We start from the raw sequence: 18089 nt of genomic DNA, 5'->3' as shown, positions 1-18089 counted from the left end.
TGTTATTGTATTCATACAAAAAAATAAGTACTCATGAATAAATTTAATATCATTGATTTACAGTAAAACCATATCTCTATAAATAAATATGAGACTTCTGCAATAATTACCTTTGATCTGTTGTTCATATCGGTATTTTAAGAATCACATCGGGACCTGTTTTTAAGAACGGTACATCAATGTAATCCTATTTGATAAATATTGTTAAATCAATAAACAACTCACATCATCATTGATTGATTCGTCAAGAAGACAACATGTCATATTTATCCATTATCTTTCCTGAATCTTCCCATTCTCTTTGTATCATTATTTTAACCGATGAATAGAAATAGCGGTAAAAATTTACATATTCAAAAAGTATAAATAACATCAATTGTTGTTGTAAATCAAACAGTATATAATTAGTAACGCAAATTCTTTATTGTATTTATAATGTACTCTTCAAGCCCATACAAATTCCATTGTTACTGCGCCCAATGCTCTGGAGGAGAAGCAGGCAAGTACCAATTTGTTACGCAATGGACTCTTGCTCGCCATAGAAAGAAAGAAGCTGTTAAAGGTTTGTTACTTACATTAAGATAGTTTTTTTGCTAACGCATCATATAAACAGGTGAATCAGAAATAATTCCAGAAGTTAACGCCAATAATGAAGTGATTCCGTCAAGTGAAAATGATTCTGAGAATAATGGTGATGAAGACTTTTCTAATTGGCAAGTCATTGAAAATGATGAAGATGATGCCTCTAGTTGTATGGATGTTGTCGAATTCAATGTGCCCAAAGGTAAAAACCTTCTAGAATTGTTTTAATAAAATATAAAATACTTACTTTGTCAAACGTTTAGTTAAACTTGAAGGATTCCAAAGTGATGTTGTTGCTTTCATAGCAATTTTCTTGACGTATTTCCAGCTGTTTTTCATTTCTGAATATGCTGCGGAAATAGTTATGAAATTTGCTAATGATCTTGTTGTCCTCTTACATTATGAACCAATCTTCCCTACCAAGTTGGACACTCTTCGAAATGCTGTTGGAATTGACTATACCTACAAAGGTATGTTTCGCCTTGTTGTCTGTCCTGAATGCCATACCCTGTACCAGCCTGAAGAAGTACACTGTGATTCGAAGTGCACCTTTTCTGAATTTCGCATCACATGTAATGCCCCACTCTTCAAGCCTGCTACGATTGGTGCAAGCAAAATGTACGCCAACAAGGTCTCTGCATTCAATTCCATCAAGTATGCCTTGACTGTGATGTTCTCTCGACCAGGCTTTGAATCAGCAATAGAAGCATGGCGCTATCGTACTCGTCATAACAACACCATGTATGATATCTATGATGGTCAACTTTGGAATGAATTCAAAGATAGAGATGGTAATGTATTTACCAGTCAAGCTAGATCTCTCCTATTCACTTTGAATGTCGATTGGTTTCAATCTTCAAAAAGAACCGTGTATTCTGTTGGTGCTGTCTACTTGACGATAAATAATCTTCCAAGATCCATCCGATATAAAAAAGAAAATATCATCTTGGTTTGTGTTATTCCTGGTCCCAAAGAACCCAAGGACACACAAATCAACAACTATTTACAAGTTTTGGTAAATGATCTGAAGGAACTTTACTACGATGACTTCTTTACCTGTACGGCTGAATCTCCTAACGTGCCTGTCCCAGTTCGTGCTGCTCTGTTCTTGATTGCTTGCGATATTCCTGCTAGCCGAAAGGTTAGTGGGTTTACTTCATTCAATGCCACTGTACCTTGTAACAAGTGCTCAACAGCATTTCCTGCTCGTTATAATACTCATCTTCAACGTGATTTTTCTTTTGGTCTTGAAGATATTGATGCTTGGTCACTTCGTACCAGTATTGAAAACCGTTATCATGCAAAAAATTGGAAAGAAGCAACCACCAAGAGACAAAGAGCCGACTTGGAACAGAAGTTTGGTACTCGGTTCTCTGCCTTACATGATTTGGAATACCTTGATCTTGTTCGTTGTACTGCCATTGATCCAATGCATGGCCTTTTCCTTGGAACAGCAAAGGAAATGGTTAAAATATGGCGTACAACTATTTGTGACCTTACCCATGAATTATACCTGACTGATGCTGACTTGAAAGAAATGCAAAAAGAAGCAAATGATATTATATTGCTAGCACAATACACGCCAATCAATCAGAAAATTGCCAGCGATTTCTCTGACTTAAAGGCTGATGAATGGAGAACCTGGTGTCTTGCTCTTTCTCCTCTTTTGCTCAAGTCTCGTCTTCCAGTCCGTCATAAAGAAAACTGGGCAAAGTTTGTACAGGCCTGTCATATCGTATGTCGTCCATGCATTACCCAAAATGAAGCCACAATAGCACACAAGCTATTCCATGAGTTTGTCCTTGGTGTTGCTGAATTGTATGGTCCAGAAATGGTACTCCAAATATGCATTTTCATCTACATTTGAAGGACTCCATTCAAGACTTTGGTCCAATCTATGCATTTTGGTTGTATGGCTTTGAAAGACTTAATGGTGACATTAAGAAGATGACGGTAAACTACAAAACAGCATTCGAAGTTACATACATGAAGAAGTTCCTTTCTGTTGTACACTATGGTGACTACATCCGTAACTTACCACAAGGAATTAAACAGAATCCAGTGATGATGTCTTCCTTTGTCTATTTGTCACCAACACCTTCTGATTCCCTTGTTGCTTCATCTGTTTCAACCAGCTTTGATTTCAGCTTATTTGTCAGTGCTCCCCTATGTTTGAATGATACCTTCACTGGTGCTGAAATTCTACCTCCTGATACACAAGCTTCTGCTAGACACAAAGTTAGTGTTAATAGATTGACTCAAGCCCATTATGGTTACCTTCTTGCCTTTTACAGACTTGTATATACTGATCGAACATTCACAAGTGCGCTTATTCCAGAAGACCACGATGACTTGTCTACAATGGTACTTCCCGATATTTCTGTTTTCGCTGAAATCGAAATTCTTGGGCAAACGTATCGATCAAAAGCATCGCGTACTACTCGTGGTTGCTATATTGAAGTCGCTTGTAATCCTACTATTCCTGGAAAAGAGGCTGAGATGCGAATTGGTGAAGTTCAGTATTATTTTAGCCATCAGCTTCAAATGAAGAAAACTATAATTCCAAATGGTCGGGTCTTTGCCCCAAATGCTTTTGATGAACACCTCTTTGCTTTTGTACGTTGGTATAACGCTCCTCTTCATCCTTTTCGAGGATTTGAATGTCTTGGTGCCGCGTACTACCACAACTCTTTTCGACCAGCTGGTTCAGACTGTATTCTTCCAGTATCGCGTATCTTTACTTGTGTTGCTATGAAGCAAGGTTATCCTGATAATCATGTTGTCTTTTTACCTCTCCCAAGAAAAACCATTGGTTTGTAAAAAGTAAAAAAAATAAAAAAATAAAGTAAAATAAAAAAAGTAAAAGTAAAAAAAAAAATTTAAAATTTAAAAAATCCAAACACCGCATTTCTTTTATTTTTTTTTGTTCATTTTATAATTTTTTTTAAAACTGGAAGTCGTCTTCATCCAACTGCATTTCAGAATCAAAAGCCCAAGCGATACTCTCTTCAGTTATATTTTCTTTTCTGACGAAGTCAGGAACAGGCAGCGAACATTCTCTTCGAATGCGAGGAAGAGACTGAATGTTGCTGGTTCCAGTCCTTTGTCTCTTGGCCCTGTCACTTGCTATCTGATCATCCAACAGCTCGAAGAATTCAATGCACTAAATATTGGATAATGAGCTGATTGCGCTTAAAAAGATATTAATTAAACTTACTGCTGGTGATCTGTACTTTGGTACACGAACTTCAAAATAATCAATGGTTTTTGTACACAAGACAGACATGCGTTCCTTTTCGGTAAAAGGAGTTGCTCTATCTGGATTTTGCTCCAGAAGAACTTCCTCTACCTTATCCATTGTATCGCTATTATACATGTCTTCTTCTTCAGACATGTACTGCTGTTGAAGCAAGTACTCGCAGTTCGGATAGTTGTTGTAAACGCCTTGATCCTTGTGCTGCTCATACATTGCTTTCCGTGTTTTGATTTTCTAAAAAAAAAAATCAATTATAAAATAGCAATAGCCTTTATTGTCCTTACGTTGTTTTTTCGAGTCGTTTTAGCAGCCTTTCTTTTCTTTACGAACTCGTCGACAACACCAACCTCCTCTCCAGCCATACCAGCTTTCTTGGTATAATACTGCCTTTCAAGGTATTTCCGCAAATCGCGGCCATTGGTATGCTTGTACGCATAATGGCTATTGACATACTCTTGCAACAGCTTAAGTACTTTTTGATTCTCAACAGACTTTAGAGGCTTGCTGAGATCGTACTTAGATGACGGAGGTAAATCATTGTAATGATTCCTCACAGCATCCTAAAATTAAAGAAAAAAAAAGTAATTATTACACTTGTTTAAATTTAAATTATTAATAACCTTACCTTAATCGCTGTTGCAATTGGTTTTGCACTTTTGCTGGATTCTTGTTCAAGCTCGCTGTAGGCTTCTTTGACCTTGGCAAATGCCACTTGCAAGGCACGCTTTTCTTCCTGCTCTTTTCTTAACATCTCCTTCAAAGTGTCAATTTCCTTTCTCATATCCAGATAAATGGAGAAGGAAAGAGAAGCTTCATCACGTCCAACATCTTCAGCTTCACGCATTCGCTTCTGGACATTGGTCATAGGGGGGTAACCAGGTCTAGGATAGGCAAAGCTATCAAGAATACCATCACTTGACACAAACTCAGGAACAACAGCACGGGAAGGAAGAGCAATTGGCTGCCCAGCAGAGTTAGAGCCACGAGCATTGACAGGAGCAGGGTTGAATTCGATAATACGGTCAGACATAATGTTATAAGGTACTTTGAAGAAAAAGTAAAGAAACTTAACGTTGAAGTTGAATACACCTTAAATACTATTGCGTTCAATTGTAAACTCAGTTCTATACAAATCAAAAAATCTATAAAAGGATTGATGTCTCAGATCAATCTTTTCTTTTCTTTCTTTCTTTTTTTTGATTTGTTATCCCAGGTAAGTTGTTCTTTTTTTTAAAAAAATTTTTTTTTCTAATGTACTTTATTAAAAATTCATAGATATACTTATGGCTATTATAAGTTCTTGGGTCCTTTCTGTATCTGTTTATGTGGTACGTAAGTTTCTAAATTTTCATTGTCTTTATTAACATTCAAATTTAGTTTTCTAAGCTTGATTCTGAAGCTGTTTGAACTCCTTGATATCGTCTTCTAGTTTTTAAAGAGGTTTAAGGTAAGAAAGTTGGGTACATCATGTTTCACTGTAATTAATCTTTTATTTTATTCAGTTTCAATTCTACTTTCCTACTGCCTAGTCTACTGCCTTCATCTTTCTTTTGCTTCTGATCTCTTTGACTCTGCTTCATTGCATTTGTTTGTTTTGCCTGTTTTGTCTGCTATATTGTATTGTTTGCTGCTTCTGAGCTCTAGGTAAGTGCAATTTTGAAAAAAAAAATTTTTTTTTGGTATCTACCGTTTAAAGGTGTTGTTTCATTATTCCCATCGATCCCTTGTTCCTTTTCCCGCCTTTTTATACCATTTTTAATAAACAAATGAACCAATAATATATAATTAATATGACGATAAAGCCCAAAATAAACGAATAAAACTAAATTTTTAACCAATAATACCGTATTTTAAGCCTATTTTATTTCCTAATATAAACCATCCAGAGCTATATACAGTGGGTCAAAAAACTGCACCAACGCAACTCAGTTTTTCGTGAATACCAGTATAGCTCTATCAGTTTAACAGCAAACATTACGAAACTTGGAACAAAAAGAGTTACTACTGTTACTATTTATTGACAAAATTTTCAAAGTCAGACGCGGAGAATTGATCTAAAGAACACTCAGCAAAAAGAGGAGGTCGGTTGGTGCAGTTTTTTGACTTTTAAAATGAAAAGGTATTTGATATCATATGTCCGGACTGAGACTATTCCGGCAGATTTAATCTAATCTTTCTTATATCTAGTCACACTGGGGACCCTAAAATAATGATTTTTGCAATTGTTTTCTTTTTTTTTCTTTCCTGCTTTACCCAAACCCATTGTACATCGTCAGTATCCATCCATCATTAGAAATGCCCAAAAAGCTTCCATCCGATATTCAAAACAGTATCAAAGCATTATTAGAGAACAGTGCTGATCCTGCAGTCATTGGGAAACGGGTTGGAGTGCATAGAAATACCGTCAATAGGTATGCAAATAAGTGGATACACGATAAAATACGTAAAAGAGGAGGTATACCGAGCATTGTGGCAGAGTCAACACGTCGATACATCAAGAGACAAGTGATCACAGGTTGTTTGAAGACTGCCAAGGATGTGCAAATGAAGTTGGAGGAGCTTGGACACCCTATGTCGTATCAATCGGCAATTAATATCTTACATTCAGTTGTAATTTATGCTGAGATCAAAAAGAAGAAGCCATTATTGACTGAAAAGCACAAGAAGGCTCGATTAGCATGGTCAAAAAAGCATCAATATTGGACAGTACATGATTGGCGACGTGTCGTCTTTTCTGGTGAGACGAAAATCAACATTTGGTGCTCTGATGGTGGCAAGTATTACTGTAAAAGAAAATGTGATCGTTTACAGCCTCACCATATCGACGTTACTGTGAAGCATGGAGGCGGTGGTCTCACGTTATTGGCTTGTATAACCAGCGAAGGACCTGAATACACATGTCAGACCTATGATGGTACCATGAATTCAGAGGTATACCAAGAAATCCTTGGTACAAGTCTAAAAGACACTATGGAGTACTATGGTCTTAACTGGGAAACGTCGGTATTTTAGCATGACAATGATCCTAAACATCGATGAAAGTCTACGACACAATTAATGAAGGATAGTGGCATGATTTACATTGACAATTAGCCAACACAAAGTCGAGACCTTAATCCTATTGAACGTATATGGCATAATTTGAAGTTAAAGCTGAGTATGTATGATAGTAGGGCGACCAGCATCCATAAACTGTGGCAAAGAGTCGAAAATGAATGGAATTCGTTTACTAAGGAATAATGCATCAAATATATAGACAGTATGCCCGACAAAATGCAAGCAGTCTTAGCAGAGAAGGGTGGAACCACTAATGTTATAAAAGTCAAAAAACTGCACCAACCGACCTCCTCTTTTTGCTGAGTGTTCTTTAGATCAATTCTCCGCGTCTGACTTTGAAAATTTTGTCAATAAATAGTAACAGTAGTAACTCTTTTTGTTCCAAGCTTCGTAATGTTTGCTGTTAAACTGACAGAGCTATACTTGTATTTCAGAAGAACTGAGTTGCGTTGGTGCAGTTTTTTGACCCACTGTATAATCATAATAAGCCAATAAGAAAGTATTGCGAAAAGGCAATAAACCAATAAAGAAGTAATATTCAAGAAAAATAGACGTATAAGGAAGTATTAATAAAGGCAATAAACCCATAAAGGAGTGGCATCAAAGAAAAACACAATCATGTAAGGTCCAATAGAAAGGTGTTATGTTTGTGTATCATCGTAGAAAGAACAATGAAGCGGCGCGTCACCAAAAGTAACACGGTATTCCACATACATATCTTAACATTTAGAGCAAAATACACGAAGTATATATTTTATGAAATTTGTAAATATATTGACGTAAACTCGAAATATCTGATTATATTCTGTCAAATATATTGTTCTATATATAGCAATTATGTGCAGTGCGACTCTGCAAATAATTGGTGATTTTCAACATCCACAATCAGTTGTTGCATCTAATAATCAACGTTTTTGACGTCTTTGATTAAATGAAAAAAATTAACTTTCGCTGCATTGGTCATTTTCGAATTTTGAAAAAAGATTCAGGTGCGAAAAAAATAAAGAAATTGAACAGTATTTTTGTTTTTTTTTGTAGCGTAAGTATTTATAAAGTTATTCATGTTTTAAAAAAGTGTCTTTTTTTATTAAATGGTCTTTTTTTTTGGAAAGCCTGTTCCTCTCTATCGTTGAAAGACCGATATCTTCTTTATTTTATTTTTGAGGCAAAATGCGGAAATCAAAAGCATTTTGCGATTATTTTGTTCAGAAGAATACATATTAGGAAGGTAGTCTATGATTTTTAGCTTAGGTCATTACAAACGTGTTACAGAACGTAATAAAATAGTAGTGTTTGGGAAAAAAAAATGGCCTGGTAAAAAAAAAAGACTAAGTAAAAAAAAAGAAAGAGTATAGCAATAGAAAGTTCATTGTTCAAATGAAAACAGTAATCTAAGAACAAATATACTTTATAGAAATGCAAATGCCTTCACATTATAATAAAAGAATAAAAAATAAAGAAGTTCTGCTAACATTTTGTTACAAGGCAGTTATAATTAACAAATACATACAAAACGCTTTTGTTTATCAAGTAAATATATTGTTTTACTATTTTCTATAACAAATATTGTAAAAAAATATACAGTGACTCCCAAAACTGTCCCAATGTTTTGTAAGTTTGTCTTTTACCGTCAATGGTGCGATTACTGATTGCGTAAAGTATGCCTTGTTGTACCTCATTTGAAAGCTGTGGTGGTGTACATGTACGTGGTACAGACTGCTTCTCAATTGATGTAGCACAGACGGAGATAATGAATGTAAAAAATGACCGGTGCATTGGGACAGTTTTGGGAGCATATTGAAAAAATCACAATTTCTTTATTTATTTATTATTAATAGTTTGACAAATGTCCTTTGTTCTAAATATACTTACGTATACGTTGTGGCATACTTTCTGTAGCTTTTTATCACTCTTCCGGCATCATAAGCTCGTATCAAACTTGATTAGACGTTCATAAAGCCCATTCATGCATTTTGGTACAGTTTCATAGTAATTAAGCCTCCTTTTCATCAATGATCACATGTTTTCCGTAGTCTTTAAGTCTGGAGATTGTTCAGGCCATTGTAAAACATTATAAAGTCGTTTTTGAGGGTACTACTTTACTACTTTTGGAGTATGATTAGGGTCGTTGTCATGCTGGCAAATCACCTGATGACGTTCGAAGCCTACTTTATCGACACCTTATTCTATCGTACGCTCCAACTTACCTTCCAAGGTCTCTTTGTGCATTGCTTTGTCCATATTACCATTGATTTTGCACATCCAACCGACGCCAGCATAGGTAATGGTATTCCACAGCATGATATTGCATCCATCGTGTTTAATAGCAATCTTCACGTGATGGCGTTTGAGGCTTTCCCCTGATCGAATCCAAGCCTAGGTGTGTCCATCCAAATTAAATCTATTTATTTTTGTCTCGTCTGGCCAAAAAACGCGCTCCTAGTCATCTACCGTCGAGTTACTGTGAGCAATACACCAAGAAAGTTTGTTGCGGATATTCTTTGCACTTGTTGTATCCACACAACTAATAAAGTGAACATTCATGGATAAACTTGGATACTACAGAATTATAGTCTAACCAGATCTCTATTAATAAACGTGAGAATTCTGCAATAGCCAATCTTGCCCTGTTGTCCTACCAGCGTTCTAAAAGACTATATCGGAACCTGATTACAACAACGGCAGTTCAATCCTATTCTATAATTATCGTTAGATCAATAGTTTAATTACTTCATTGTCCCTTGATTCGTCAAGTAGACAGCGGCTATTGATTATCCACTATCCTTCCTTATATTCCATATCATTCTTTTAACCGATCAATTGAAATAGCGGTAAAGACCCAGACATTCAAAAAGTATAAATACTCTCAATATTTTTTATTAATAAAGTCATATATAATCCTTAGTTTCACAACTATCGTCTTTTTGTAGTTTTTGTCTTCTATTTCATATTTGGCAAAACATTTTTTTTTGTGAATTCTTTATTGACTTTATTTTTAAAAACAACCCTCTTTTTATTACTACCTACCTTACCACTATGTCAAACTCAAATGACTTTAACTCTGCTGCTGCTGGTTCTTCCAGTAGTAATGATAAAACTTATCCTGATAACGCCCGTCGTATGTCAGATGTATCTACCTTATCTTCAGAGGCACAGTCCTCTGGAATGACCACGTCCGCAGTTTCTTCTGGTTCTTTTGAGCCTAGAATCGCAGCTCCATCCATCCACTCTTCTATTGAGGAGTTGGATTCCACCATCATCGGTGCCACCCAAGTTATCCTTAACTTGTCTGTTCGTCTTCTTTCCACGACCCCTGAGTCAGAGGAAGATAGCATGGTGCGCGCCAAGTACGAAGCCTGCTCCAAGGACCTAGAGAGACTAGTTCATACTAGATATCTCCTCCAACGAGCTATGACCCATGCTGTTCCTACCGCTTGGACTGGTGCACCTCAGGTTGCCCCTGCAGCCTTGAATGTTGTACCTCCAAACCTACCCCTCATGCAGTGGAAGGGTGCGGTCTTTGACCCATCTGCCCCTGTCTCTGTGGATGTTAAGCACTGCTTAAAAAAGTTTCAGGACGTGATGTTCGCACATGGTCTTGATCTTGATCAGCACTGGCTTCGTCTTCTCCCTCCCTGCTTGTCGTCTAGTCAACGTACTTGGCTTGATGAATATCAAGAAAAGGAGGATGTCCATACGTGGAGTCAGTTCAAAAAGGCTTTTACTGGCCATTATGGTGTTGGTTCGGCTGAAGAAAAGGCCACGTCTACAACGGAGTTGTTACGCATCTCCATGACTGCTGCTGAGACTGTTGACCAATACGTTGAACGTTTCAACAACCTCCGTCGCTTGGCACAGATCCAAGATCGCTGTGTCTTGACTCGTTGCTTTCTGATCGGTCTTCAGGCCGACATTTACAAGAAGGTGATCGTGTCCTTAGCCAATTGTACGGATGCGCAAAAAGAATCGGTCGACTACGTTGTCAAGTTGGCCAAGACTTTGTACCATTCATTGTACAAAGTACGTAGAGTTGCTAACGCTTCTCACACTTCTGCTGGCCCCTCCATGGTCAATGACTCCTCTTCTTCTGGTCGGAAGAAATCCTCTGCTTTTGTCTCTGGTTCTGCTGTTCGTGCTGCACCTTATCCAAAGGCTTCTAGGAAGTATTGCAGCTTCCATAAGACCACCACCCATAGCAACGATGAATGTCGTGCTATGAAGAAATCTTCCTCTCTTTCTCCTTCTTCGGGTTCTACCCAAGTTGATGTCTCCTCTGGTTCTGCTGCCTCTCAGTGGAATCCAAGAAACCAACCTTCCGGTTTGGGACGTCCGTGCCGCTCTTGTGGTGCTGACAACTGGCGTCCTGGTCATCGATGCAAAGGAAAGGGTCGCTCAACTGGCTCTTCGGCTGACGACTCTGATCTTGCTGGGCCTTCTCATTTGTTTCGCGGAATGAGTCGATCCCCTGCTTCTTCCTTGTCTTCCGTTGCCTCTTCTGGTAACGATGTTTCTGCCTCTGTTGGTTCTTCTGCCACTCCTACTACAAGTAGTAGTGATGCTTCTTCCGGTCGTAAGACTGATGCTGCTGGTCCCGTTGTCTCTGTTCCCGATTCGTCGGATGATATGGACATTGATGTTGCAGAAGCCCTTACTGTGGCTGAAGCTGCTCAGGCCTGTAAGTACATTACACATCACATCTTTTCTAAAGCGCCTTCAAACACTAATACGCTTTATGTTCCTATTATTGTAGAGCACATCAAAACATGGGCCATGATTGATACCGGTTCAACTTTTTCGTGTGTGTCTCCTTCGTTCTGTTCGTCGCTTGGTTTAGTTCCAACACCTAATCCAGGATCGATCAAGTTAGGACATAATAGTTCAAGTATTGTAAGCCGGTTAGGCATAATAAATCTTACTGTTTATTATAACCAAATCCGTTTGCCATATGAATTTGAAGTGTTTGATTTTAGCAGTGATGTCCCCATTTGTTTAGGACTTGACATTTTGCCTAAACTAAGAATAGGTTTAACAGGATTAGCCACTTCTTGGTTAAATTCTAATATTCCTAAAATACCTGATCCAGTTAACCCTGATGACTATAAGCCAAATGAAACTCCTGTTGGCACTAAACAGGAAAGACAGCAATTGATGAGCACTATTCAACCTTTGTTAGATGCTAATACGAGTATCCCCATGTCTTCTCATTGTAATTTACCTGGTGCTATCATTACTCTTGATACTGAACCCAATGCCTTTGCTTATCGAAGACAACCCGATATTGCTATTGCTAACAGAAAAATCATGGAAGACCAAATTCAAACTTGGTTGGATGATTGTGTCATTGAACCTGCTCCTTCCAATACTCGCTTCAACAACCCTATTTTTCTTGTTGGAAAAAAGGATGTTAACGGATTATACACTAAGAAAAGAGCAGTTATTGATCCACGTATGCTTAACCAACTCGTGAAGAATGTTGATAGAATGCCTTTACCTCTAATCAGTGATCTTCATCAACGTATGGGTTCTGCTACTATATTTACTACTTTCGACATACGAGCATGCTTTCATCGTTTTCTTATCCAAGAATCTGATAGACCTAAAACCGCATTTACTCATCCATTCACTGGTATGCAGTATCAATTTCGTCATTGTCCTTTTGGCTTGACAAGTACCGGTAACATTGTACAGCGTGTTCTTACAAATTTGTTCGCAGATCTTCCCTACACTGCACTCTATATTGATGATCTATGTGTCTTCAGCTCTGGTGACATGAATCAACATATTGAGTATGTCCGTGAAGTGTTGAAACGTCTTACTGCTGCAAACTTAATTATTAATGTTGAAAAGACACATTTTGCACAAAGTTGTGTAAACATTCTTGGATGGACTATTGGTAACAATGGTTCTCTAATCCCTGATCAACGTAAACTGACAAATATACATTCTTGGCCCACACCTAAAACTGGTAGACAAGTCATGAGTTTTCTTGGATTTGCAAACTATTTCCGTAATAGTTTACCTATGTTTTCTCGCTTGACTGCTCCACTTGACCGGTTACGATCTCTTAATTCTTTAAAAGGAATTTGGAATGAAACCCATGAATGCAGTTTTCGTAACATTAAGGATGCCTTGGTGAATGCCCCAGTTATTCACATTCCTAACCTTAAGTACCCATTCTACGTCGCAACAGATGCTAGTGCTTATGGTATCGGCGGTGTCGTTTATCAAGTCATCGACCAAGTCATTCAATATAACGCCTTTGCTGCAAGATCTCTTTCTCCTACCGAACGTCGTTATCATACAAACAAACGAGAGTTGTTAGCGATTGTATTCATGTTTGAGAGATATAATAAATGGTTATATAACCGTCATTTTACCTTGACAACTGATCACAAAGCCTTGATTTACATCAAGAAGCAAGTTGTTCCAAATGCTGCCATGCTTGTTTGGTTTGAAACAATTTTCGAATATTCCTTTGATATTGTTCATTGTCCTGGCATTAAGAATATTATCCCAGACGCACTTAGTCGTTTATTCCCAGATGACAATAAACTGGAGGGGGGTAACAATGTCAACAATGTTGCCATCTACAGTATCCGTGGTAAAGAAAAAGAAAAAAGAAAACCAACTTTTAAAGAAAAATCTAAAAGTTATGAAACACAAACATATGCAGTCACTTCTGCAACATCATCATCATCATCAAAACCCTTATTGCATCGCGCTTTGCAATATGAAGATTATATCACACCTCCTCCTGAGGAAAGAAAAGATATAATATTAAAGGCTCACTTATTAGGCCATTATGGAATTAAAGCCATAGAACAAACCATTCATGGTGATAAACTCCATTGGACTAATTTACGTCAAGATATTCAGGATGTCATATCCAAGTGTCACGAATGTAAAATGTTTAATATTGCCAAAACAGGTTATCATCCCCCTAGAAGTATCCTACCTGACGGACCTCTAGATCATTGGGTTATGGACCTCGGCACTTTTAATATAACATCTACGAGCGGAAATAATTTCCTTCTTGTCATGGTTGATTTATTTTCTCGCTTTACTATCTTGAAAGCCATTCCTGATAAACAAGCTCTTACTATTGCCAAACAGCTTGTTGATATCTTCTGTACTTTCGGCTGGCCTAAGGTCATTGCTAGTGATAACGGAAAAGAGTTTACTGCTACCATCGTCACTGAACTTATTAATAACAGTGGTATCGATAAGAGAGTGTCTAACCCTTTTAATCCCCTTGGTAACTCAGTCAATGAAGCATTTGTAGGAATTGCTAAAAAGACTATTGTTAAACAGTTACAAGGAAGAAAAGAAGATTGGGATCTATATGTACCTGCAACCCAATATGCTATGAATCTGAAATATTCCAGACTTCATAAGAGTAGACCATATACAGTAATCTTCAATAAAGTACCAAATGATATGAAAGATTATTCTCATATTAAACCCACTCTTAGAAGTGAAGCTGTAGATTCTAAAGCAATAGAAAACAGACTTAAATATGCTACTGAAGTCGTTATCCCTGCTCTTGCTAAACGCATTAAGGAAACTCAGGATGTAGACAATGCATATTTTATGAAAACAAACAAAATCGTTCACACACCATTCCCACTCCATAGTGAAGTCATGATTAAAAATGTGAATAAGGAAAACAAAACTGATCCGTATTACGAAGGTCCTTTTTATATAAGTGGAATGACAACTAATGGCAGTTACATATTAGTTGACAAACAAAATAACCTCTTATCAAGAGATGTACCAACCTCACACTTAAAACTTATTGCATTACCCAGCAATAAAAGTGCAGAATCAATCGATGACCAACATTATGAGATTCAAGCAATTATACAACACAAAGGAACTCCAGGTAATTACCAGTACCTTGTTCATTGGAAAGGATACGATGATCCTATGGATTACACTTGGGAACCTACTTCTAGTTTTGATGATCGATCTTCAATTGAAACATATTGGGCTCGTCGTCAAGCAGGTAATAATACTGCTGTCTCAAAGAAAGCAAGATTACCCAAACGTACCGTTCCTACTCGTGATCATCACAGTAGAAGCAAGAGATCAAGACGTTAAATTGTCTAAGTAGTTGACCGTCTTTTTCCCTAAGACAATTTTTCCTAAAGAAGGTTTTTTTTTACTATCAGGTTTTTATGACAACTTACTACTACGATCTACCCTCAATTATACTATGTCTATTTATCTGCCCTATGATCATTATCGCACTTATTGTGTATGACAATTACTTTTTCCTGAATCTTCACTTATCCTTTTACCGTTTGCTTCAAACTAGAAGGGGGCAATGTTGTATCCACACAACTAATAAAGTGAACATTCATGGATAAACCTGGATACTACAGAATTATAGTCTAACCAGATCTCTATTAATAAACGTGAGAATTCTGCAATAGCCAATCTTGCCCTGTTGTCCTACCAGCGTTCTAAAAGACTATATCGGAACCTGATTACAACAACGGCAGTTCAATCCTATTCTATAATTATCATTAGATCAATAGTTTAATTACTTCATTGTCCCTTGATTCGTCAAGTAGACAGCGGCTATTGATTATCCACTATCCTTCCTTATATTCCATATCATTCTTTTAACCGATCAATTGAAATAGCGGTAAAGACCCAGACATTCAAAAAGTATAAATACCCTCAATATTTTTATTAATAAAGTCATATATAATCTTTAGTTTCACAACTATCGTCTTTTTGTAGTTTTTGTCTTCTATTTCATATTTGGCAAAACAGTGCATACGTAGCATCAGTTAGAATGGAAAAAGGAGCATCAGGTCTGGGCAATGGTTGACTGACAACAAATCGTTTACTTTAATGAAACCAAGATCAACGTATAGGGCTTTGATGGTGATGATCACTATCGGAAAAGGCCAAGTGACCTTTTTCAACATCATGACCTGGATTTTGTAATCCACCATGAAGCTAGCAAATTGATGTCCTAGTGTTGTATAACCTCTGAAGGACCAGGATATGCTTGCTAGATTTACGATGGAAAGTTGTACTCGGGTGTTTACCAGCATATTTTGAACACTACGCTTCGTGATACGATGAAGTACTACAATATCGACTGGTCCAACATTTACTTTTAGCATGACAATGACCCAAAGCACAAGGAATAATTGGATGGTTGTAAGTTTGATGCCGTCGGACTTTAAAATTTCTAATTTCCTTATTTGGAAATCGACGATTTTCGGAATATGAATGCTATAATCGATATAGTATAATAGCATTATGCATGTCGTTGTCCAGAATGGATAAGGTGTCGTCTTTGTATGAAGAGGGTCGCATGTTCGACCCTTGTGCGTGTCATTTTTTTCTGAGAGTTTTAGCAATCGTTTTTTATGTCTGAGTTTTTGCTTTTTGTGACTTAACTATTTTAAATAAATTTTTTTTTATTTCGCGTTTCCCCCTTTTTTTTTCTTCCCTTTTTACATCTTTCAAATTAAAGTTAGTATATCATGTCTTTTATCAATATCTCTACCGCAAACTACACCAATCCTGCTGGTATTCGCCGTCAAAGACCTGTTACTTCCTCCAACAACCCCATTGCTATCGTTGATTCTGATGATGAAGTTGAAGAAATAGAGTTAGAAACCGAACAAACTTCAGATTTGAATCAAGAAGTTATTTCTATCAATAATGACGACAATGAAGAATTATTGGAAATAGAAGCTTTCGAAGTTGACGATGAGGCACATAATAGTAATATTTTGCCGGATAATTGGAGCAGAGATCAAAACGTTCCCATTATGACAACCAGAACTTTTTTTTTAACTTTTGGAACTGAAGAAGCGTATATGCAGTAAGTACAAAAGTATAGCAAAGTACTCTTGTATGCAATATTAGTAACTCTTTTTTTTTTATAAATTAGGTTCTTTATTAACAATGGAATTTACAGTGGCCGTCAAAACTGGTCGCATGTTTTCATATTTTGCCTATACGCACTATCTTCTTCTTCATTTCTTAGTCTATAGCAATGAAATATAGTTCATTCGAAAGAGCAAACTCTGGACAATTATATGGCAACACAGACATCACAGTAGAGCCAGTATACTGGTAGTAATTGGCACTTAAAGTCCGACGGTACATGCGACCAGTTTTGACGACGTTTGTAAGTAACATAATATAGTCACAAAAATGTGGCTTAATTGCAATTTTTTCATATTTTTTTCTTCTCTTTCTTCTTTCATCGTAATATTATTTACATGTAAGTGTTTTTTTGTTAAATTGCAGCACTCCATTAAGACATTATACCATTGCAGATCCGACATGCGTGCAATTTCAAATGACAAAGCAAACAACATCTACTCATTGCTGAGATCCAAGAAGTCAAACAGCAAAATAGCAAAACAAGTTGGTGTTAGTCGTACCACTGTTCAGAAGTACCGCTCATCTCTTAAGATGAGTGGAAATGTTGATGAAGGTGGTCGCCCATCTCTAATTAGCCAACGCATGGTGAACTACATCCGGAGATTAGTCACCTTAGGAAGAAAAAATAATGCTGTAGAGATCCAAAAAGCTCTAAAAGAAGAATTTGGGATATCTTTAAGTGATAGTACAGTGCGCCGCGTTCTTAAAAAAGCTGGCTTTATAGCATTTGTCAAGCCTCAAAAACCTTTGCTACGCAGCCAAAACATCGTGAAACGCCTTCAGTGGGCCAAATCGCACCAACATTGGACTGTGGATGACTGGAAACGGGTCATATTCTCTGATGAGACTAAAGTAAATCGTTTTGCATCCGACGGAAAGGCTTATGCATGGAAACTACCCCATGAGGAATTGAACTCGCGACATGTACAGCAAACCGTCAAGCATGGAGGCGGCAATATCATGGTCTGGAGCTGCATTACATGGGAAGGAGTTGGGTGGATAGCTGATGTAGGTCATCGTATGAATAGCGAAGGCTATCTTGAGGTCTTAAAAGATGACTTACTCAAGACAATGGAAAGTTATGGCTTGGATTCCTCCAAAATGGTGTTTCAGCAGGACAATGATCCGAAGCATACATCGAAGGTAGTGAAAGAATGGATTGACCAGCAGCCATTTGAAGCATTGGAATGGCCTCCCCACTCATCACTTTAATAAATATGCTTCGTGCTTTCTCTTCCGTTGCTTGCCGTACCGCCGCTATTCGCACAACTGCTCG

General features: G+C 37.3%; 8 protein-coding genes across 8 annotated transcripts; 5 read left to right on the top strand and 3 right to left on the bottom strand.

Annotated features, from left to right (window-relative positions):
• Nucleotides 1-435: 435 nt before the first annotated feature.
• Nucleotides 436-3402, top strand: RO3G_01207 (uncharacterized protein; the record flags this gene model as incomplete). The annotated part of the gene is made up of 5 exons (XM_067655798.1): nucleotides 436-562; nucleotides 614-784; nucleotides 846-1323; nucleotides 1390-2295; nucleotides 2412-3402. 5 exons carry the CDS (start codon nucleotides 436-438, stop codon nucleotides 3400-3402), a joined length of 2673 nt encoding a protein of 890 aa, XP_067511899.1.
• A 343-nt stretch (nucleotides 3403-3745) lies between these two features.
• Nucleotides 3746-4868, bottom strand: RO3G_01206 (uncharacterized protein; the record flags this gene model as incomplete). Its single annotated transcript, XM_067655797.1, has 3 exons — nucleotides 3746-4072; nucleotides 4165-4398; nucleotides 4464-4868. The coding sequence occupies 3 exons, from the start codon at nucleotides 4866-4868 to the stop codon at nucleotides 3746-3748; spliced, it is 966 nt and encodes a 321-aa protein (XP_067511898.1).
• A 1265-nt stretch (nucleotides 4869-6133) lies between these two features.
• On the top strand, nucleotides 6134-6850 carry RO3G_01205 (uncharacterized protein; the record flags this gene model as incomplete). Its single annotated transcript, XM_067655796.1, has 1 exon — nucleotides 6134-6850. One exon carries the CDS (start codon nucleotides 6134-6136, stop codon nucleotides 6848-6850), a length of 717 nt encoding a protein of 238 aa, XP_067511897.1.
• Nucleotides 6851-8555: 1705 nt separating this feature from the next.
• Nucleotides 8556-8757, top strand: RO3G_01204 (uncharacterized protein; the record flags this gene model as incomplete). The annotated part of the gene is made up of 2 exons (XM_067655795.1): nucleotides 8556-8651; nucleotides 8734-8757. 2 exons carry the CDS (start codon nucleotides 8556-8558, stop codon nucleotides 8755-8757), a joined length of 120 nt encoding a protein of 39 aa, XP_067511896.1.
• A 1174-nt stretch (nucleotides 8758-9931) lies between these two features.
• Nucleotides 9932-14995, top strand: RO3G_01203 (uncharacterized protein; the record flags this gene model as incomplete). The annotated part of the gene is made up of 1 exon (XM_067655794.1): nucleotides 9932-14995. One exon carries the CDS (start codon nucleotides 9932-9934, stop codon nucleotides 14993-14995), a length of 5064 nt encoding a protein of 1687 aa, XP_067511895.1.
• Nucleotides 14996-15693: 698 nt separating this feature from the next.
• On the bottom strand, nucleotides 15694-16035 carry RO3G_01202 (uncharacterized protein; the record flags this gene model as incomplete). The annotated part of the gene is made up of 1 exon (XM_067655793.1): nucleotides 15694-16035. One exon carries the CDS (start codon nucleotides 16033-16035, stop codon nucleotides 15694-15696), a length of 342 nt encoding a protein of 113 aa, XP_067511894.1.
• A 366-nt stretch (nucleotides 16036-16401) lies between these two features.
• RO3G_01201 (uncharacterized protein) lies at nucleotides 16402-16917 on the top strand (the record flags this gene model as incomplete). The annotated part of the gene is made up of 2 exons (XM_067655792.1): nucleotides 16402-16745; nucleotides 16911-16917. The coding sequence occupies 2 exons, from the start codon at nucleotides 16402-16404 to the stop codon at nucleotides 16915-16917; spliced, it is 351 nt and encodes a 116-aa protein (XP_067511893.1).
• Nucleotides 16918-17876: 959 nt separating this feature from the next.
• RO3G_01200 (uncharacterized protein) lies at nucleotides 17877-17987 on the bottom strand (the record flags this gene model as incomplete). The annotated part of the gene is made up of 1 exon (XM_067655791.1): nucleotides 17877-17987. One exon carries the CDS (start codon nucleotides 17985-17987, stop codon nucleotides 17877-17879), a length of 111 nt encoding a protein of 36 aa, XP_067511892.1.
• Nucleotides 17988-18089: the final 102 nt, after the last annotated feature.

The sequence above is a fragment of the Rhizopus delemar genome, genomic scaffold, assembly GCF_000149305.1.
Source record: "Rhizopus delemar RA 99-880 supercont3.1 genomic scaffold, whole genome shotgun sequence".
Lineage (NCBI taxonomy): Eukaryota > Fungi > Mucoromycota > Mucoromycetes > Mucorales > Rhizopodaceae > Rhizopus > Rhizopus delemar.
This window is presented reverse-complemented; position numbering and strand designations above follow the sequence as displayed.